Source organism: Bos javanicus, chromosome 16 (genome assembly GCF_032452875.1).
Source record: "Bos javanicus breed banteng chromosome 16, ARS-OSU_banteng_1.0, whole genome shotgun sequence".
Classification (NCBI taxonomy): domain Eukaryota; kingdom Metazoa; phylum Chordata; class Mammalia; order Artiodactyla; family Bovidae; genus Bos; species Bos javanicus.
The window spans coordinates 77,278,735-77,297,890 of NC_083883.1; the positions used below are offsets into that span (position 1 = coordinate 77,278,735).

Below are 19,156 nucleotides of genomic sequence, written 5' to 3' on the forward strand. Positions count from 1 at the left end.
AAACACATCAATTTCCTTTCATGTGAATTACATGCTTCCTTACCAAGAGTTTATTTGCTATATTCTTAAAACTGTCTTCACATTCTTTAAAGTTTTTCTGTCCTGAACATTTTTAAAGCCTCTTCTACTTATTTGAACATCTTAAGTACAGCTATTTTATATTGTACTTCTGACAATTCCAATATTTGAAATCTTTGCAAATCCATTCCTGACTGCTGTTTCTGGTTCATGATCTGTTTCCCTGTATGTGCGATGACTGTCAACAGTGAACTTTCTCCTTAGGATTGCAGCTGGGAGAATTATCCAATGCCCAGACGAAGGGGGGTGGTTCCTCAAGGAGGGGGTGTACTTGCTGCTGCCAGGGGCCTGAGGACACCTACAGTTAGGATCACCTTACACTTGAGTTTGGTCAGCCCAAACCAGACATTACGAACTCAGGCTTCGGACTCCTGTGCACACTGGGGCATGGGACTTCTCCACAGAGCTCCTTCCTCGCCTCCCGGTTCCAGAGCTTTGGGGGCACAAGGCCCCAGAAGTGGCTTGAAGAAAGGCACACTTTTATTTCTGGTTTAGCTTTATACCAAGTCTTCCCGGACTTACAAGGGCTGAATCTCCCATTACACTTCTCATCCTGGAGAACAAGCACTAGGGCTTTGTCTCGTGTGATGCTCACCACAAGGCATTTTGCAAATCCTGCGTTTTAAGTGGTTCCAATACATAACCCTGGTGGCTCAGACGGTAAAGTGTCTGCCTGCAATGTGGGAGATCTGGGTTTGATCCCTGGGTCAGGAAGATGCCCCTGGATTAGGAAATGGCAACCCACTCCAGTATTCTTGCCTGGAAAATTCCATGGACAGAGGAGCCTGGTAGGCTACAATCCATGGGATCGTAAAGAGTCAGACACGACTGAGCGACTTCACACACAAAAAAAGTACAGAAGCAAGCAAGCACCGATCCTTCCCTGCCGTGTCATCAGGAATAAGAGCCAACTCTAACTCTTATCTTCAAATTATATGCTTCTCTCCTGTGTTCATGTTCTCTCAATTTTGTCAAACAAAGAGAGGACGTGGGTGGTTCCTGACCCAGAACGGGTCACAGACTCAGCATCAGCAACGTGGATCATTTGTACTAAACAGTCTCATATTCGTTCAGAAATATCAGTCGTGTCTTTGAGAATTCATCTATGTTGAGTATTTTTTCTTTAACCAATTGATTCCTGTTTTTGCTTTCCCTTTGCACCCCCACCCCCAACCTTTAGCCACCTGTAATTAGTATACAGAAACCTGCAGACAATTCGCTGAGTTTGGGCAGATATATATAGTCCTGTTACCATCACAACAAGACAGGTATAAACATGTCCAATCACGTAGAAGAGCTTTCCGTGTGTCCCTCTGTGCTCCCGGTTGCTTGTGGTAAGAACGTGAGCAGGAGCCCCACGCCTCTGACACACTCCTCTGACACACTCCTCGGCGTGCCGCCCTGCCCTGTCAGCGCCCCTCAGTGCTGCCGAGCCTGCGCCCGCTCACCTGTACGGCTCCGTGATGCTCTCAACAGAGCCACAGGTCCCTTCAGGGGCACCTTCAAGCATCACTTTCTTACGGTTAGTGAAACAGCATCCATTTCAAGGACGCAGTCTGTTTGCGTATGTAAAACTACTAACTGTTCTGTAATTGGTTCCAAGTGACTGTTTTCGTATTTTACCTTCAGCCTCTTTGATAAAATTATACTTTAGTTTTTAACTCATTGTTTTAGTTAAGTGTAATCGCTTTACAATGCTGTGCTGGTTTCTGCTGTACACAGAGTGAACCAGCTGTACGTGTACATATATATCCGCCCCCCTCTGACCTCCTCCCCACAACCCCCGAGGTCATCATGGAGCCCGGTGGGCTCCTGAGCTCGCCAGCGCCTTCTCACTAGCCAGCTGCCTCGCACGCGGCAGTGTTTGTGCGTCAAAGCTGCACTCCCTGTTCGTCCCGCTCCCTCTTCACACCCACAAGTTCATTCTCTACGTCAATATGATATAACGCTCCACAGATGTGAGTTTTGTTAACGTAGCTGCTCTCAGGATGAGGCCAACACTAACATTTGTGAGCTTCACAGAGTTGAGCCGGCAGAGCACAGGTGTTAAATCACATAAACTGTGTCAAAGACACAGACGAGTAAAAAGCTATTGAGCAGCAAAGCCAAGGTTGAGCCCAACTCCATCTGGCTCTAAATGTGTGTATATAGATATATACGTGTGTGTGTGTGTGTACATACATGTATGCTTTTTGTAGTTACGTTAAAATAAAAAAAAGATGATGTGTGAACTTTATCAAATGATAAGACTAGTTACAGAATCTCACAGTCAAAGGGAAGCAAAATGTTATTCCACCCATTCACTCAGTCCTCGACGTCCACGTAACCTGAGCTCAGAACTCAGATTCGACAATGGGAGGTGTAACTGTCTCCTCCTGAGAAAACCCAGGAAGGGATGGACACTGAGCAAGCGTGCACTGGACACCAGCCCGGGGCTGCCCTGGGCTGTACACGTGGGCACACACACCATCCCTCGGTCCTGCTCTAACCCGGGGAAGGAATCCCATCTGCACAGGAGCCCTCCAGGGACACAGAGCGCCAAAGGGAACCCACCCCGTCCTTGGACATTCACACAAGACACCTCTGATCCAGAAACCCACCCCACGTGCTTCTCTTTGCTCCTTAAATCTAACGTTTCTTCACATTTTGGAAGGCAGGTAGGTGTTTGGCCCACAGAGCATTTTCCTAACTCAGATCATTTTTTAAAACTACTTCAGAATATAGATAAACAGTATTGGATTTTTCACTATGCTGATTTGATGCTTATTCCGTTACTTGGTCTCTTTCCTCTTAACAGCAAAAAGCATTTCTCCTAGCTTGTCAGTTTCTCAAGGGCATCACTGAGTTTTTACTCATGTCTTCATTCTGGCCCTGTGCACAGCTGATGACACACTCTAAGACTTCATTAAATGTTGAATTCATATAACTAACTTTATACTTAAAATTGCCATGTGGAATAAGAAACTTAAGTGTTAAGAACTTAATTCAAATAATATAAACAGAAACTAAGGCCAGCCTAAATTGAGAGACCTGGCATGATCACACAATAGGATAAAAGAAACACTGCATCTAAAGTTTCTGAATTCTGATGTTAAGATGCTGCTTTTTGCAACGACAATTATATTTTCTGGGCCAGAAATCAAGACACACAAGGAGAACTATAACTTTTTTCGGAATTTTGAATTTGTGATTGTGGAAAGTCTTCTGTCCATGGAATTCTCCAGGCAAGAATACTGACGTGGGTAGCCACTCCCTTCTCCAGGGGATCTTCCTGACACAGAGATTGAACCCGAGGCTCCTGCATTGCAGGCAGATTCTTTACCATCTGAACCCCTTCCTGGGAAGCCCCTTACAAAGCTTAAAAACTTACATATTTAGGAATCATTTTTTATAAACCGGATTACATTGGGATGGTCCTATAAAAAACTTGGTTTGTTCACCAAGTGGTATCAGTAAAACAGAACTAAGATAAGCCCATCGAAGGTGCCTAGTCACACTAGCCACACACTAGTCCTGTCTAGTCGTAACCAGTCACCACTCTTCCTGCTGTGCATGGGCAGTCCTGCTCGCAGTCCTGCTCTCTGAGACCATCAGCTGAGCAGTTTTCCGTGAGGAGGTTTCTAACAGCAAAGTTTAGACACAAGTTTACAGTGACAAAAAGGTGTTACAAGTTTCTGATACACTCAAGTTACAGAACAAAACACAGAGGTGCACTCTTACCTGCTTAAACAGCTGGAGGTTGACTGCGGTTTCCAAGAACTGTTTCATGAGACTTGAACGGTGCTTTACGAAACTCTCCTCGCAGAACGTGATGGGCTCACCCTGGGTAGAAGCAAAGAATGTGGGGATGTCAGAGCAAACCAGTCCATCTGAGGAGGCACCCAGTAGGCCACAAGGGGGTGTAACACACAGATCCAACTTCTAGGAGCGCCAAGTGTTAGAGGAGTCAGGTCCTTACACACACTGGCCAGAGCTGAGGCTGGTAGAAATATTCCTCAACCGATAAACTTCTGCTGTAGCTTCCTAATCAAGAATCCTTTAGGCTCTTAAAAATGCTGACTTTCACTCTCTCAAAGTAAGAATAAATTCCCTAAAAACAAAGATTTAATATCAGGTTGATTATGAATTAAATTAAAAATAGCACATCTATTTGCAAAAGCCCAACAATTATATTTCATCCTAACTAGAAAACGCGCTTACTATAAAAATTGTTGCATGATTTTTGCCACTTACGGTGTGATCATTAATTTCTTTTTGGTGGTTTAGTTGCTAAGTCATGCCCGACTCTTTGCGACCCCATGGACTGTAGCCTGCCAGGCTCCTCTGTCCATGGGATTCTCCAGGAAAGAACACTGGAGTGGGTAGCCATTCCCTTCTGCAGGGGATCTTCCCCTCCCAGGAACTGAACCTGGGTCTCCTGTAGTCCAGGCGGACTCTTTACCAACTGAATCACCAGGGAAAACCCTGAAAAAATTTTCCTTTTAATTGAAAGGTCTATCAATCACATTCTCTTTGTGATTACAAACACAATTCTGACTGGATACTTTCTAGATTTCTAGATACTTGACTAGATTAAGTCCTAGGTAGTCCAACTGCCTAAACTTACTCCATTTGCTAAGTGTTCAGAACTCTGCAAGTCACAAGTCTCAGGCTCCAGTAGACGCCTCTCCTCCAAATCATAAGGACTTTAATTCCAAACACAACTTCCACATACTCTGACACATGAGCCCAGAAAGCACCCCTCACTGATGGACCCCTGCCACTCGCTGCTGCCCTCCACAGCCCGTTCACACAGATGAGGAAAAGCGACTGAACTTTATGATCAAAGTGAAAACAGACATTAGGGTCCGTGATTTGGTCCTTACAGTAAGTCCTCCAGCAGTCAACACACTGCAATAAAAAGGAAAAAAGTGAGCTTGTCCATCTACTTTCTTATAGAATTTCAGAAAATATTAATTATCATTTAATTTTAAGGAAGAACTAATGTCTGGATTAGAGGTATCTGTAAGTAAAATTCTGAAAACCGCTTCTTACACAAATAAAATGATGTGACTAGCCATCTGTGTAATTCAGCTGTTACCACTCTGACGGAAGTTAATAACACTCTGGACGCGCCCTGCTCCACACGGCACCTGTTAGTCGCAGTCAGTGCTATTTACATTTAAGTTTATTAACAGTAAAACAGGACGTCAGTTCCTCAGTCACACCAGCCGCCTCTGAAATGTTCAATGGCCACAGGGGCCAGTGGCTACTGTAACAGACAGGACAGACACAGAACACTCCTTTATCACAGGAAGTCGTCCTGGACAGCACCACTCCAGAGGCAAGAAAACACAATTCAAGCTGAGAATCACGGAAGACGAATCAATACTCTATTAATAGGTGCCAGCTACCCAGCCATCAGCTGATGATCCATAGTAACACTAACAATATACATTTTCATATTAATTGTTGCCATTCTTAAATACTATAGAATGACTTTCTAAATTGGATTAATTTACATAAATATATTTTGCATAATCAAAAATAAACTATACTTGCCACTATCATAGAACTTACAACCTAATGAGAAAAAAAAAGTAACAAGAAACCCTGTTAAAGATCTGTGGTTTTCGAATCCCTATTATCAGGAATATACCTAGTTATCTGGGGCCCAATAAATGCTTTATAAGCAAACAAATGAAATAGCAAGTGAGATAAAGCCTGCTTTGTATGACATATTGTCTTTGCAAAAGCAAATATAAATTTTAAAACTAAACAAAAACCATTGTCTCTAGCGGCATTTCCAACTATATCACTGCTATCACAGAGAAACCAGTACAATTCATAATCTTGGTTCCTATTTGATGGATTTTCCCTCAAACATGTGAGGTTTTATTACCATCTATAATGTCTAAAAGTTTTAACAATGCAGTGCAGTCTTCAATTCAAGCACAAAGCTCGACCTCCAGCTGAAAATCTCAGACTTCCGATGTTGCAGGCAGCGTTTCTTCTGATTGGAGGGAGTGGAGGGTGGCCCTGATGTACTCCTTTCCCAGTCTGGAACCAGTCTGTTGTTCCATGTCCAGTTCTAACTGTTGCTTCTTGACCTGCATACAGTTTTCTCAGGAGCCAGGTAAGGTGGTCTGGTATTCCCATCTCTTGAAGAATTTTCCAGTTTGTTGTGATCCACACACACAAAGGTTTCACCATAGTCAATGAAGCAGATGTTTTTCTGGAATTCTCTTGCTTTTTCTATGATCCAACGGATGTTGGCAATTTGATCTCTGGTTCCTCTGCCTTTTCTAAATCCAGCTTGAACATCTGGAAGTTCACGGTTCACGTACTGTTGAAGACTGGTCATCAGCCAACATGAATTACCTGGAAAAACTCTGTCCTCACTAATCTCCTAGCAAATGCTTGCAATCTCTTGGGGAAGCAGCAGGGAGAAAGCTCTGGTTTGCTGTCCACGCATCTTTGAAGACACCAATCATGGTAAAAGCTTCCAATGAACCTTCAACTGGTCAACAGCTTGGTCACTAAGAATCTTCAGTTCAGTTCAGTTCAGTCACTCAGTTGTGTCCGACTCTTCGTGACCCCATGGACTGCAGCACACCAGGCCTCCCTGTCCATCACCAACTCCTGGAGTTTACTCAAACTCATGTCCTTTGGGTTGGTGATGCCATCCAACCATCTCATCTTAATGATCACCAAAAAGACAAAGTCCTGGCACATCTTAGAGTTTTCTCTCAGAAGAAATAAAAATCAGTCTTGATTAACAGTGCTCTAAAACTGTATGTGTAAATACACGAGAGTCTCAGCTGCTGGCCGCTTTGGGGTATACCCTGTGAAACTGACTGTAAGTGACTCCATGGTGGGAGTGCCTTTCAATCCAGGTTGAGCTGGATGGCATGGTAAGAAGGAACACTCCTTAGGATCTTCTGGTTTATTTACAATCTGACTAGAGATCGGGACTGGGATTGAGCGGTTTTCTCAAACACTGTCTTGTTCCGAGTAAAGTGATTCTATGTCCCATGCTGGCCCCTCATCTCCCAGTTCACACCTGCAGTGGGAAAGATCTCATGAGGGGCCTTCTGTGACTTCACAGAAGAAGGTGAGCTGGTTTTGAACATGAACGGAAGCTTTATGAATCAGAGGGAAAAAACAGTCCTGAGAGAGGACAGACGTGGCCACAACGTGCCCGGTGTGTCTGGAGAGAAAGCGCCAAAGCAGGGTAAGAAGAGATCAGCTGAGGCCTAGGGGCTGCTGGACACAAGTAACAGGAAGAACCAGAGCGGGAGGAAGGGCCGGCGGCCAGCCTGGAGAAGGCCTGGGCCACATCCCAAGACTTCCTTGGAGACCTCAGGCAACTCAGAGAAGTGTGTATGCAAGGAGGTGATGAGATTGTGCCTGCGTCTTAGAATGGAGAGTTTACGGCCCAAATGAAATAATGGGGACAGGCAGATCAATTAACAGTGCAAAATAAATCAGGCAAGGAGAGACGAACTAGGCGGTAGAAAGACACAGTAATGACTCCCATTACCGAACGTTTACGGGACACTAATGACGACTAACAGCAGTAACAGTAGCTAATGAGTGCGCAACGCTTACTGTGTACCAGGCGCTGTCGTAAGACACTTAATACATATTAACTCATGCAAACCTCAAGCTCATTATCATCACACTTTATACACGATCAAACTAAAACATGGGCTTTCCTGGTGGCTCGGCAGTAACGAATCCACTTGCCAATGCAGGAGCTGTGGGCTCAATCCCTGGATTGGGAAGATCTCCTGGAGAAGGAAATGGATATTCACCTCAGTATTCTTGCCTGGAGAACCCCATGGACAGAGCAGCCCGGTGGGCTACAGTCCATGGGGCTGCAAAGAGCTGGATATGACTGAACAATAACAAAACTTAAAACATAAAGTTTAAGTAACTGGTTCAAGACTGCACAGCAACAGGATTCCCGCTATGCTCTCGGCCTCCAAATTACCCCATTTCTGGGTATCCTAGACTACGTGAAATATTTTATGCATTCCATGTCATGGAATCTGTAAAAGTAAAATAAGCTGTGATTATTATTACATTTTACAGATGAAGAAGCAGAGTTTAAGCAGATTCACCCAGGCTGTGAGCGTCTGAAGTCTGCGTGGTTAATGACTGCTGAACATTTCATGGCAAAATCAGAAGGACTTATTTGTTAACTGATAGGTAGTAGTGATTCTCAAAGCTGGTCCAGGGACTCAGATCTTTCCATAGGATCTGTGATATTAAGACTGTTTTCATAATAGTGCTAAAATGTTATCTGCCCTTTTCACTTTCATTTTCTTATGATATTTAACAGAGATTTCCAAAGGCTTCATAATTTATGACAGTGCAACAGACTGAAGGCAGAATCAAATATAAAAATCTAGCCAATTTCTTTTAATCCAGACAGTAAAGAGATTTGGAAAAATGTAAAACAGTACCATTCTTCTAAGTTATTTAGAAATATAGTTATTTTTATGAAAACATGTTTTATGGTTATCTTTAGTAGGTTTGTGTTTTTTTTATTTTCATTTTTTAAATAATTTTATTTTGTCTGTATTATTTTAAGTAAATTAATAAATACTTAGAATACATTCAGTTTTCATTTCTAATAGGGTAAATGGTGATAGATATACTGACATACACAGAAGATCTTTTATGTCCTTTGACAATTTTTAAGTCCCTTGGACTGTAAGGAGATCCAACTAGTCCATCCTAAAGGAAATCAGTCCTGGGTGTTCATTGGAAGGATGTTGAAGCTAAAACTCCAATACTTTGGCCACCTGATGCGAAGAGGTGACTCATTTGAAAAGACCCTGAACCTGGGAAAGATTGAGGGCAGAAGGAGAAGGGGATGACAGAGGATGAGATGGTTAGATGGCATCACCCACTCAATGGACATGGGTTTGGGTGGACTCCGGGAGTTGGTGATGGACAGGGAGGCCTGACATGCTGCGGTTCATGGGGTTGCAAAGAGTCAGACACGACTGAGCGACTGAACTGAACTGAACTGAAGTCAGTAAAGACATTTGGAGACAAAAAGTGTAAGGACCACAGGTATACAAGAAAAAGATGAACAATGGTGAAAGACGACTTCTGGATCTCTAGCTTGAGGATGAGAAGATGCTATTGCTTATTAAAGACCCGGAACACAGAACAAAATCCAGATTTAAGAAGAACCTGATAAAATCAGTTCTGGTGTATGTCTTAGCTTAGGTTCTGTGCCAAGCCTGAGATGGGGATTCTTGTTTGAGTGGCTTTTTGGCAGAGAGTGCTCAGGAGATAGGTCCCAAGGGGAACAGGAGATGATGGGGGAAAAAATAGGCAAGAATGCGGCTTCAGGCTGAACCTGTGGAAAAGCATGAATCTTGTGGCTGAGGCCACCCCTCCTTGAGGTGAGGAGGCCAGTTTCCTGCAGCCTGGGTCGGTCAGTTGCTGATCTTTTGGGAGTAAGGGTGGAGGAGAAGATGGGGTACCTGGTGAGGCACCACCCATTTAGCCAAGGGCAACTTTCCTCTAGAAAGAACACGAGTCAGTTCAGCCTGGGCTGGGCCTCTAGCACAGGGAAGGGTACAGGGCATGAAGGTCGCCTGGGGATACGTAACACAAGCTAGAAGTTCTAGTTTGAAACATGTCCTGATGTCCAGCAATTATCTGTGTAGATAGAGCTAAGTTTTAAAGTTAAGCCGATCACCCTACTTAGGGACAAAGAATTATGCAACTGAGAAATACTTATCTATAATACAATTCATGTTTTTTAATTACATGGTTCATTGACAGAAGAAGTAAGTAAGTACACAGTCTGGTGGAGGCACAGAATAATCAGGTAGAAATACTGAAAGATGGAGAAGAAAGACTCTTCATGGGAAAACTGTGATGTGATGGTAAAGGAGCCGCCTCTCTTGCTCATGGAACAGTGATGAGGCAACAGAAAGGAATGAAAACCGCAATCATGGCACTGGAATGCCACCAGAGGGGCCTGGAAGGAAGCAAGGAATGGCTTGTTGTAGGACAGGACGAAGCTTGTATGACAGAGAAGAGGACCGACTTCCCAGCGAGGAACCACCAGCACTGCCCGTGGTCACGTTAAGCATGTCAGTCAACAAACACATCTGAAGGGTGAAGGGACGACAGATGAGGTGTCACAACCAGCAGTAAAAACACCGACGTTCATGCTCGATTTGCCCTTTAAAATGTAAAAAGCAGAGTCGTGATCATGAACAGGACAGGGTCACTCTACATCGCCTGCATGATGACTAATAATAGTTGAGGGCGCCATGCAGCCAGGACGCCAGAAACTTAACTGCAAGTCGCCCGGACCTGATGGTGCTTAAATAGCTCAGACCCGGCCTCAGGGCCTCGGTCTGCTCCCGCCAGAACCCCGATTCACCTCGGATGTCTCAGCTTACCTTCAACAGAGAGAAGCCAATTCTGCAGCTTCTGAATGTGCAGAGGCGAGCGTGTCCCTCTCCCAGCGCTCATCCCCTGCCTTGTGTTAAACATGATTTCATACCTCTTATCTGTGAATTCTCGAGGCTTGAGACTAAATCCTTACACATCTCTGCATTCCCCGTACAGTACTTTCATTCTGTGTGTTCAATAAATACCCATTAGCTACTATTTGAGTTATTTTTATAGGATAATTAAGGCACAGGAAAGATATGGATGAAATGGGGCTGTTTTTCTTACCCTATTATGTTCGGCTTCAGAGAAATTATCATTGTTAAATTAATGTAACATTTTTGCTTAGTTTAAGGAGAGATATGTTTCAAATTCTAGACTGTCCTCCACAGCAGGAAACTTCACAAGAATAAGGAAATAGTTAAGACACAGACCTATACAAAGACACAGATCTTTATGCTTTAAGAATGTGCACGACTTTGTGAAAGTTCATGCTGGGGAAAAAAACGAAGGTGTCAGGAAGAATAATACTGTACAAAAATGTGAAGTAAAATCCAAAGTGTCAACACAGTATTTATTCAGTTCCTTAACACACTTAATGTGTAATGTCACTGTTAGGTAAGATTTATAAACAAACTGAGCAAAAATGTCTGCATAATGATGGTACATTAACATTTTAAAATCTCCGAAAGATTCTGCCACCAGCTCTCTCATGGGAATCTTAAAAATATAGTTAGGTTCTCACAGAAAACAGTAATAAAAGATCTTTCAGGTTATGTGGCATTTTTCATCCAACTGTCCCAACACTTCTATTTATCAGACAGGGGTCCAGATTACTTTAGTTCATCTTTATTTTAAAAAGAATTTCCTTTTTGTCCACTAGCAAGGCTCATGGAAGCCCAGAAAGGCTTGGTGTTTGAAACAAACGACATCATCCTAAATATTCAAAGCAACACATTTAAGTATTATCTCTGTGCTCTTGGGGTAATAAAGCATATGCTTTTGAATATACTGAGCCGTATTTTAACTCATTAAACAATTCTTTAGCACTACCTGTTGGTCAAAAATTTGACTTGTTTTTAGTAGGTTGTGATGAAAATTATACAAAGAGGTGCAAATGATGACCCTTTATTTAGTGCCATCATTTAAAACTCTCTCATATTTATAACAATGCTTTTCTCTCGGAGATCAGCAGAGGGTACTCTATTTTAGTTATGTTGAAGGAATATTCCTTACCAAATTTACTACGTCTACTATATCGTGTTTAATGATCAGAGCTAATAAATAGAGCATCAATTACATGCCAGGCACTGTTCCAGTAACATATATGAACTCATCCTCTAAACCACCCACGAAGGATTATTGTCTTTTTTTTTTTTAAACACACGAGGAAACAAAAGCACTAGGAGGTTATCAGCCCAAAGTCATAAAAGTGCTTAGTCACAGGGTGAGGATTCAGACTGTTCCAGAGTCTGTGCCCTCAACACTTTTCTTCCATTTACTTGGCATATTAGTTTGACCTCCCGGTTCTGAATTCTTAAAAGTAGCTACACTTGCTGCTGGCTAAAAAAATCCAAAACCAGCTGAATAGCCATTATTTTACTGAAATCACTTTCCAACAACTTTAAGGAGTTTTATGATTTTCTCTGCAATTAAGGACAGTCTGTGAACCGTGCCAGTGTATCTTCTGGAGAGTGTAAACTAGGCTGGAGGAGAAAAGCGACATCATTTTAAGCACTGTCACTCGCACGTTCCAAGGGCTTCATTCATAAAACCAGTTACTCTGGGGCGGCACTCAGCGCGTGCATTTGAAAGTGAGCTTTCAGGTCCTCCGGAGGGCTTTCGCTCACCCCCGCAGCCAGCTGGATCCCCAGCGCCACCGCCGAGTGCGGAGAGAAGAGGAAGGAGCGGTTGGAGCAGAGGCAGTCACCCCGGGTGGACCGAGCCACGCGTGTGCTCACAGGGCAGGAGGAGACAAGCTGCCTCCCCAACTCACACACACTCCGTCAGACGCCCACACCGTCTGCACCTCTCAAGAATATTCCTGAGACTCAGTCTTCACATAGACAAATACCAAGAGTCTCCCATGTGTCTTCATTCAGAGGAAATGTTAGATTCAGAAGATGCATCTCAAGGAGTGTACAGCATGCGACAGAGAGGCAGCACGGAATGGAAACGCTCCACACCAGCCGGCGAGCAGGACGGTGGGAAGAGCAGATGCAGACATGGGCCCCTAGCCATCAACTGGGGACCTCAATGATGGTTTTACATCTCCATGAGCATCATTTTTCTGATCTTCAAAATTAAAGGGGTGATATTTTAATGGCTTATAAAGATTAAGTGAAAGAGTTAATATAAAGGGCCCGTCAATGCCTGGTATCCAGCAGGCACTAAATGGTCAGTTGTCTTAATAGCAATTAAAAAATCATTAATGTAAGCAAGAGTCAAAACCATTCATGTAAGTAAGAGTCAATTAATGTAATTGAGAGTCCCTTGGACTGCAAGGAGATCAAACCAGTCAATCCTAAAGGAAAACAGTCCTGAATATTCATTGGAAGGACTGATGCTGAAGCTAAAGCTCCATTACACTGGCCACCTGATGTGAAGAACTGACTCACTGGAAAAGACCATGATGCTGGGAAAGATTGAAGGCGGGAGGAGAAGGGGCCAACAGAGGATGAGATGTTTGGATGGCATCACTGACTCAATGGACCGTGAGTTTGAGCAAGCTCTGGGAGACAGCAAAAGACAGGGAAGCCTCGCATGCTGCAGGCCATGGGGTCGCAAAGGTCAGACACAACTGAGCGACTGAACAAAACAACCAAAATATATTTATGATGAAAGTGAAAGTGAGAGTCGCTCAGTCATGTCCAACTCTTTGGGACCCCATAGACTATACAGTCCATGGTATTCTCCAGGCCAGAATACTGGAGTGGGTAGCCTTTCCCTTCTCCAGGGGATCTTCCCAACCCAGGGATCGGACCCAGGTCTCCCGCACTGCAGGTGGATTCTTTACCAGCTGAGCCGCAAGGGAAGCCCAACAATACCGGAGTGGGTAGCCTATCCCTTCTCTAGCGGATGTTCCCAACCCAGGAATTGAACCGGGGTCTCCTGAATTGCAGGCGGTTTCTTTAGCAACTAAGCTATCCATGATATAACTGTAACTTCTAAACTTGGCTCATTTTTTTTTTTTTTACATTGCTCAGAAAATATATTGAAGATACATGCCTATTACATAAATGTCAAAGAGACTGCATAAAATTAAAAAACGTGCTTTCAATAATTCAGAATATAGGAGTTTTTGTAAGGATAATACCTAAGACAAAACAAGTGTTTTATATACAACAAATAATTTTCCTTAAAAACTATTTATTTTGAAAATACATAAGAAAAATATGTCTAAGTACATTCAGCACACTTTAAAAATTAAGTTTTCATTCAAATACTGAGTCAAAGAAATGGGAAGACATGCAGAATGAAAACACTATCCTTCAACTCTCAGACAGAGCCAGCAGTAAAGAGAGCAGGAGAAAGCATCACACACAAAAAGGAAAGACACAGATAATTAACAAATTCACAAAATGCAATCAATAAACAGGAAAGATACTCCCTGACAAAATTAAATATTTTCCCATAGATACTGAGAATCTGGCTTTCACAATGCTTAAAAGAAAAGTCAGAAACCTAGTACCCCTATCTGTTTAATTAAGCTCAAAGAAGGAGAAAATTACACTACAAAAACTATAATAATTAATGTCAAACATGGGATTTTTTATCATTTTAACCAGCACCTAACAACACTGATAATTTAAGTCATGTAAGAAAATTTTCTCTTCAGTCTGCTTTCCTCAAATCTGAAGTCTTTTACAAGTTTAAAAAGGAAAATAAAAAGAAAAATGTAGCTTATAAAGATTAGTATTTAAATGTGGCAAAATTACAGCAAAGTGATACTTTTAACTTTCCTCCTGTAACTGTAAACCTGAAACCAATCTCTTTCCAAAATACGTGATATCCAAAATCAATCACTAAGTCTGTCTTTCAAACTCATTTTTATGTTTCAACTGTTTGATAATTTTAATATGCTCCACTGTAGAACAGATGACTGGTTTCCAGTCTTTTAAAGAAAGAGACCCTGTAACTGTCAATAATCTCTGAAGACTCCCCCATGTGAGTCACATATACTACATACGGTACTATGGGTTCTACATCATGCTTTAAAAAATATACACAAATTTCAAAAAGATCAGCAAGCAAATTAGACCATGTGCATTTTTCTAGAGACAGCAGCTCATCTGCCTATAAATTTACAGACTTCTCTTTGTGACTCAGTAACTCTTCAGAGGTACAAGAGCCACTGGGTGGGAACCAGTCATCTGGAAGTCGGCTCAGAAAGCACACAACCCACTCACGTTTGTTCAGTGCTTTTCTAGTGCACACAGTTTATACACTCAGCCTGAAAGACAGCCAGAGGGGGTGTAAGAATTCTCATTCCACAAATAAGATATGGAAGTCGAGAAGGAATAAAGAAATGGGTTGATGTTACACAGCCTAACAGTGGTGGAATTCCTTTTAGATAACAGGTCTTATCGCTAACAATATTTTTAACCCATTTATTCATCTGGTTACAAAAGGCCAATGTAATCATTTTAGTAAAATTAGACTAACATACTTAGCCAGTAATTCAGAGGGGAAAAAAAAAACCATTTTAATTTATATCTTTTTGGGCTACTTAGCAATGTGGGTCACAATTCTACATAAAATCATTTTAGGGGTATTAAAAAGGAAACAGCAAAGTGGGCTAAGATATGTTAAACAGAGAAGCCCACTTAGAGAGTGTTATGCTTTAGGAAAACAATAAATTCCTAAATATTGCAAAATGTCCAGGTTCTAACCCATTTAAACCTTCACATTGTACTTGACATTTCTAAACTAGTAAACCCAACTGTCTGGTCAATTTCTTAGTACTCTTAGCAAGACTGAGTAGTCACTCTAAAATGCATTAACACAGTTCATTAGTTAAGACATGAGAATTCCAATTTCAGATAGTAAGCAACAAGATGCATCTGCAAGAGAATGTGGGAAACACTTAACTAAAGGGTTACTGCCTGAAAAAGCGAAAGCCAAAAGGTCAAGAACCTGGAGAAGGAACACCATGTTTTACAGCATATTCCTTTAGATTTCTGAAAACCTTTTATGAAACATTTTAGGGTGGGGGGTATTCAAGGGTTTCATTCCCTGCCCCATTTCAAAGAACCACCCAAGAGCAAATTAAAACAGTGATGAAGGGAAACGCTTACAGGTTTGTATCTCAGAGCATCTCTGTAGGATCCAAACAAAGCCGCCTGTGCCCTGAGGAAGGCCCTGGCTACTCCATCCCCCGTAGCTGTGGACTGCTTCTTCAGTTTATTTTTCAGGGCCGAGACCTGCGTGACAGAGAGGAATCGTTACATTCACACCTCAGAAATTGGTACTGCGAGGGACGAGCCGACCTGCAGGCAGGCCGCAGCGTCCAAGGGTCAGCCCGGCCGCCTCCTCCTCGCCGCCGCTTATTGTCCTGACCGCGGGCAGCACCTGCTGGCCTGTTAACTGAAAGGGAAGCAGGGGCCCGCGGTAACGTGCTCATGCAAATTGGCCTGTGCGCTCCTTTTTTATTCCCAAGGCCTCCTGACATAAATAAGCTTTAATTATTTTACAGTAAACTGCTTGTGAGCCACTTTCCCGCAGATGTTTAGCCGTTACAACATGTGTCTACTTGTTTGGAGCTGGAGCTGGATGGGGAGTGTTTTGTTTCTGCTACGGAAGGTTACTTGTTCCAGGCCCTCCAGGATCACTGGCTGTTTAATTTTATTTTTGGAAGCCTCACCTGTACATACAATTTTCCAGTCACTTGTTGAGTAGTTTTCAGCATTATTAGATAGAAAGCGGGAAGGGAGTTAAGGTTACTGAGAATCTAAGCATGAGTTGGGAATTCTGTTACGCTCGTTAGACACTGGCTGTCCCATCTGATGTGAACAGTCTTCCATGCCAAGTACTCATGTTACCGTTCATGAACGAACAAACAGGGGCTCGAATGTGTGGACTGACTTGTCCTTAATATTTGGCAACCAAGAGGCGAAACTGAGATCTCAACCCAGTTCTGTCCAGTTTTTCCCACCACCACTTGCAGGATTCGAGTTCAACGTTATTGCCTTATGAACCAGTTATCCCACTAATAATGTTTCTAAATCAAAGGAAGATGTATGATCTAGAAATCTGCATACTTTTAAAAGCCACTTATGTTTGCTACAATTTTCCATACACTTGCATCCTTTAATTTCAGGTCCTGTGTATTAATATTCTGGGGCTTCCCAGGTGGCTCAGTGGTAAAGAACCTGCCTGACAATGCAGGAGACAGGGGTTCAATCCCTGAGTTGGGAAAATCCCCTGGAGGAGGATATGGCAACTTGCTTCAGTATTCTAGTCTGGGAAATCCCATGGACAGAGGAGCCTGGCGGGCTACAGCCTGGGTCTCAAGAGTTGGACATGACTTAGTGAGCAAACCACAGCTCCACAATCACATTGCTGATGTGTACTTATTTTCTAAAGAGGACGTGATATGTCTGTTCCCATGCCCAGTTCACCTGACCCACTCCTTCCCACATAAAACCTCACTCTGTACACTTAAAAAGTGCTAGTGGTGCTCGTATACACTCCTCAGCAATGCTCTACCTGGGAACACGAGGTCTCGTAGCAATCCTGTTTCCTTAGGAAAAAACTGATGGGACGAGTTGGCCTGCTCCCTTACCAGAGCATATTCTCATCCTTACGACAGATACTACCAGATTAACCACGCTGTTCCTCCTTCACATATATGTGCAAGGAGTATTTACATTTCTTTATACAAGCAGTCCTGACTGCTCCTGTGAATGATGATTGTAACTGAAGTGTCAACCTAATTAACAACCAAACTTTGAATAATGCTAATGAGAAATGAACACAGCATCAGAGGCAGGACCAGCTCTACAGGTGATAAACCTTCACAGGAGTGACATTTTCCAGTGTAAAGTCACAGCCACTGTGATCTGATCAAAGACACAGACCCCCACTGGGTCCAATTATAACCACAGTTTTGAAAAAATTACTGAGTTAGGATGCTCATAATCTATGCAGAAAGGCCTTTGCAGTATAGGTCTTTCCCCATAGCTGTGATCTTCTCAATTTATATCCAGGCACCACAGATCCAGATAAAAGTTTAGAACCTAATTCACTTAGCCCACAAAGTGAATAAACCCAGATTCATTTAAGAAGTTGTTATTATTAAAATCTAACCTCAATAAATGCACATTTTTAGGTAACCCACATATTCAAAAATAAATACAGCTGAAGGATGCAAAAACAGACCTCTGACTTAATGTCCTATATTCTGAAGACAGTAATAGTGTTAAGTTCCAAATGCCTTTTTAAAAGAAAACAATGGGGATGAAATCAACACGTGTATTTCATTAATGCCCCCTAGAAAGGCTTATCATGCAGAGAATAGCATTCTAGTCTTCCGAAGTATTATAAAAATAAAGTTGGGTTATGTTTACTTTACAAAAAAAAATTACACGTCATGCCTTGTATCTTTGCAAAAGTGAATTCCTCAAGATGTATTTCCTACAAAACCTGCAGGTGGGGCTTCCCTGGGCGACCAGTGGTTAAGAATCCACCTGCCAACGCAGGGGACACAGGCTCAATCCCTGATCCGGGAAGATCCCATGTGCCAAGGAGCAACTAAGCCCGTGCACCACCACCAGACAAGCCACCGCCATGAGAAGCCTGCACACCGCAACGAGAGAGGAGCCCCAGCTCCTTGCAACTCGAGAAAGCCCGCACAGCACGAAGACCTAGTGCAGACAAAAATAAACACAAAAATCTTAAAAAAAAAAAAAAAGACAATCCATAGCTGGTGGGCTGCTGTATGGGTTATAAAGTATATGGAGCAAATGCCTTAAAGAAAAAACAAAGAAAGAAGCCTGAAAGTGACGACTCAGCTCTCCACAAATCAAGAATCCTTGGATGATCATGACACTGTGCCGGCAGAGCCTGGAAGCAAGTCAGGCCACTGCTCAGCCTTTACCACCCCAAGTCCTCAACTATGTAACGGCCAAGCAAGTCTCCCAGGGTTATTAATCACATTGCCACAAACCCTTCCTAAACAAAATAGTAACTATGTAGCCTTCACTTCCAAAATTAGTCAGTGTCAGTTCCTGAATTCCATCAAGAGGTCTATGCTGCTGCTGCTGCTAAGTCGCTTCAGTCCTGTGCGACTCTGTGTGACCCCACAGATGGAAGCCCACCAGGCTCCCCCATCCTTGGGATTCTCCAGGCAAGAACACTGGAGTGGGTTGCCATTTCCTTTTCCAATGCATGAAAGTGAAAAGTGAAAGGGAAGTCGCTCAGTCATGTCTGACTCTTAGCAACCCCATGGACTGCAGCCTACCAGGCTCCTATAGAACATAGCAAAGAAGAAAATACTTGCTCTAGAACTTCGGATAGGGTAGCCACTAGACACAGGAGTACCTGAAATGTGACCAGCCCAAACTGAGAGCTGCGGCTAGTTTAAAAAAAAAAAAACATTGGATTTTGAAGACTTAGTATCACAAAAAGAATAAAATACCTCATTAATAATTTTTATTGATTACATGCT

The 19,156-nt window shown here is 42.7% G+C and overlaps 1 protein-coding gene across 7 annotated transcripts in view; it reads right to left on the reverse strand.

Annotated features, from left to right (window-relative positions):
- The window catches only part of DENND1B (DENN domain containing 1B), a 268,899-nt gene that overhangs the window by 66,945 nt on the left and 182,798 nt on the right, over positions 1–19,156 (reverse strand). For 6 of the 7 annotated variants that reach the window (XM_061383692.1, XM_061383690.1, XM_061383688.1 and 3 more), the window contains 2 exons: positions 15,786–15,911; positions 3,799–3,900 (listed from right to left, as the gene is read on the reverse strand). In XM_061383692.1, coding sequence (XP_061239676.1) covers positions 3,799–3,900; positions 15,786–15,911 — 228 coding nt within the window. The remainder of the gene's footprint in view (positions 1–3,798; positions 3,901–15,785; positions 15,912–19,156) is intronic. The other variant, XM_061383693.1, reaches the window with a different exon arrangement.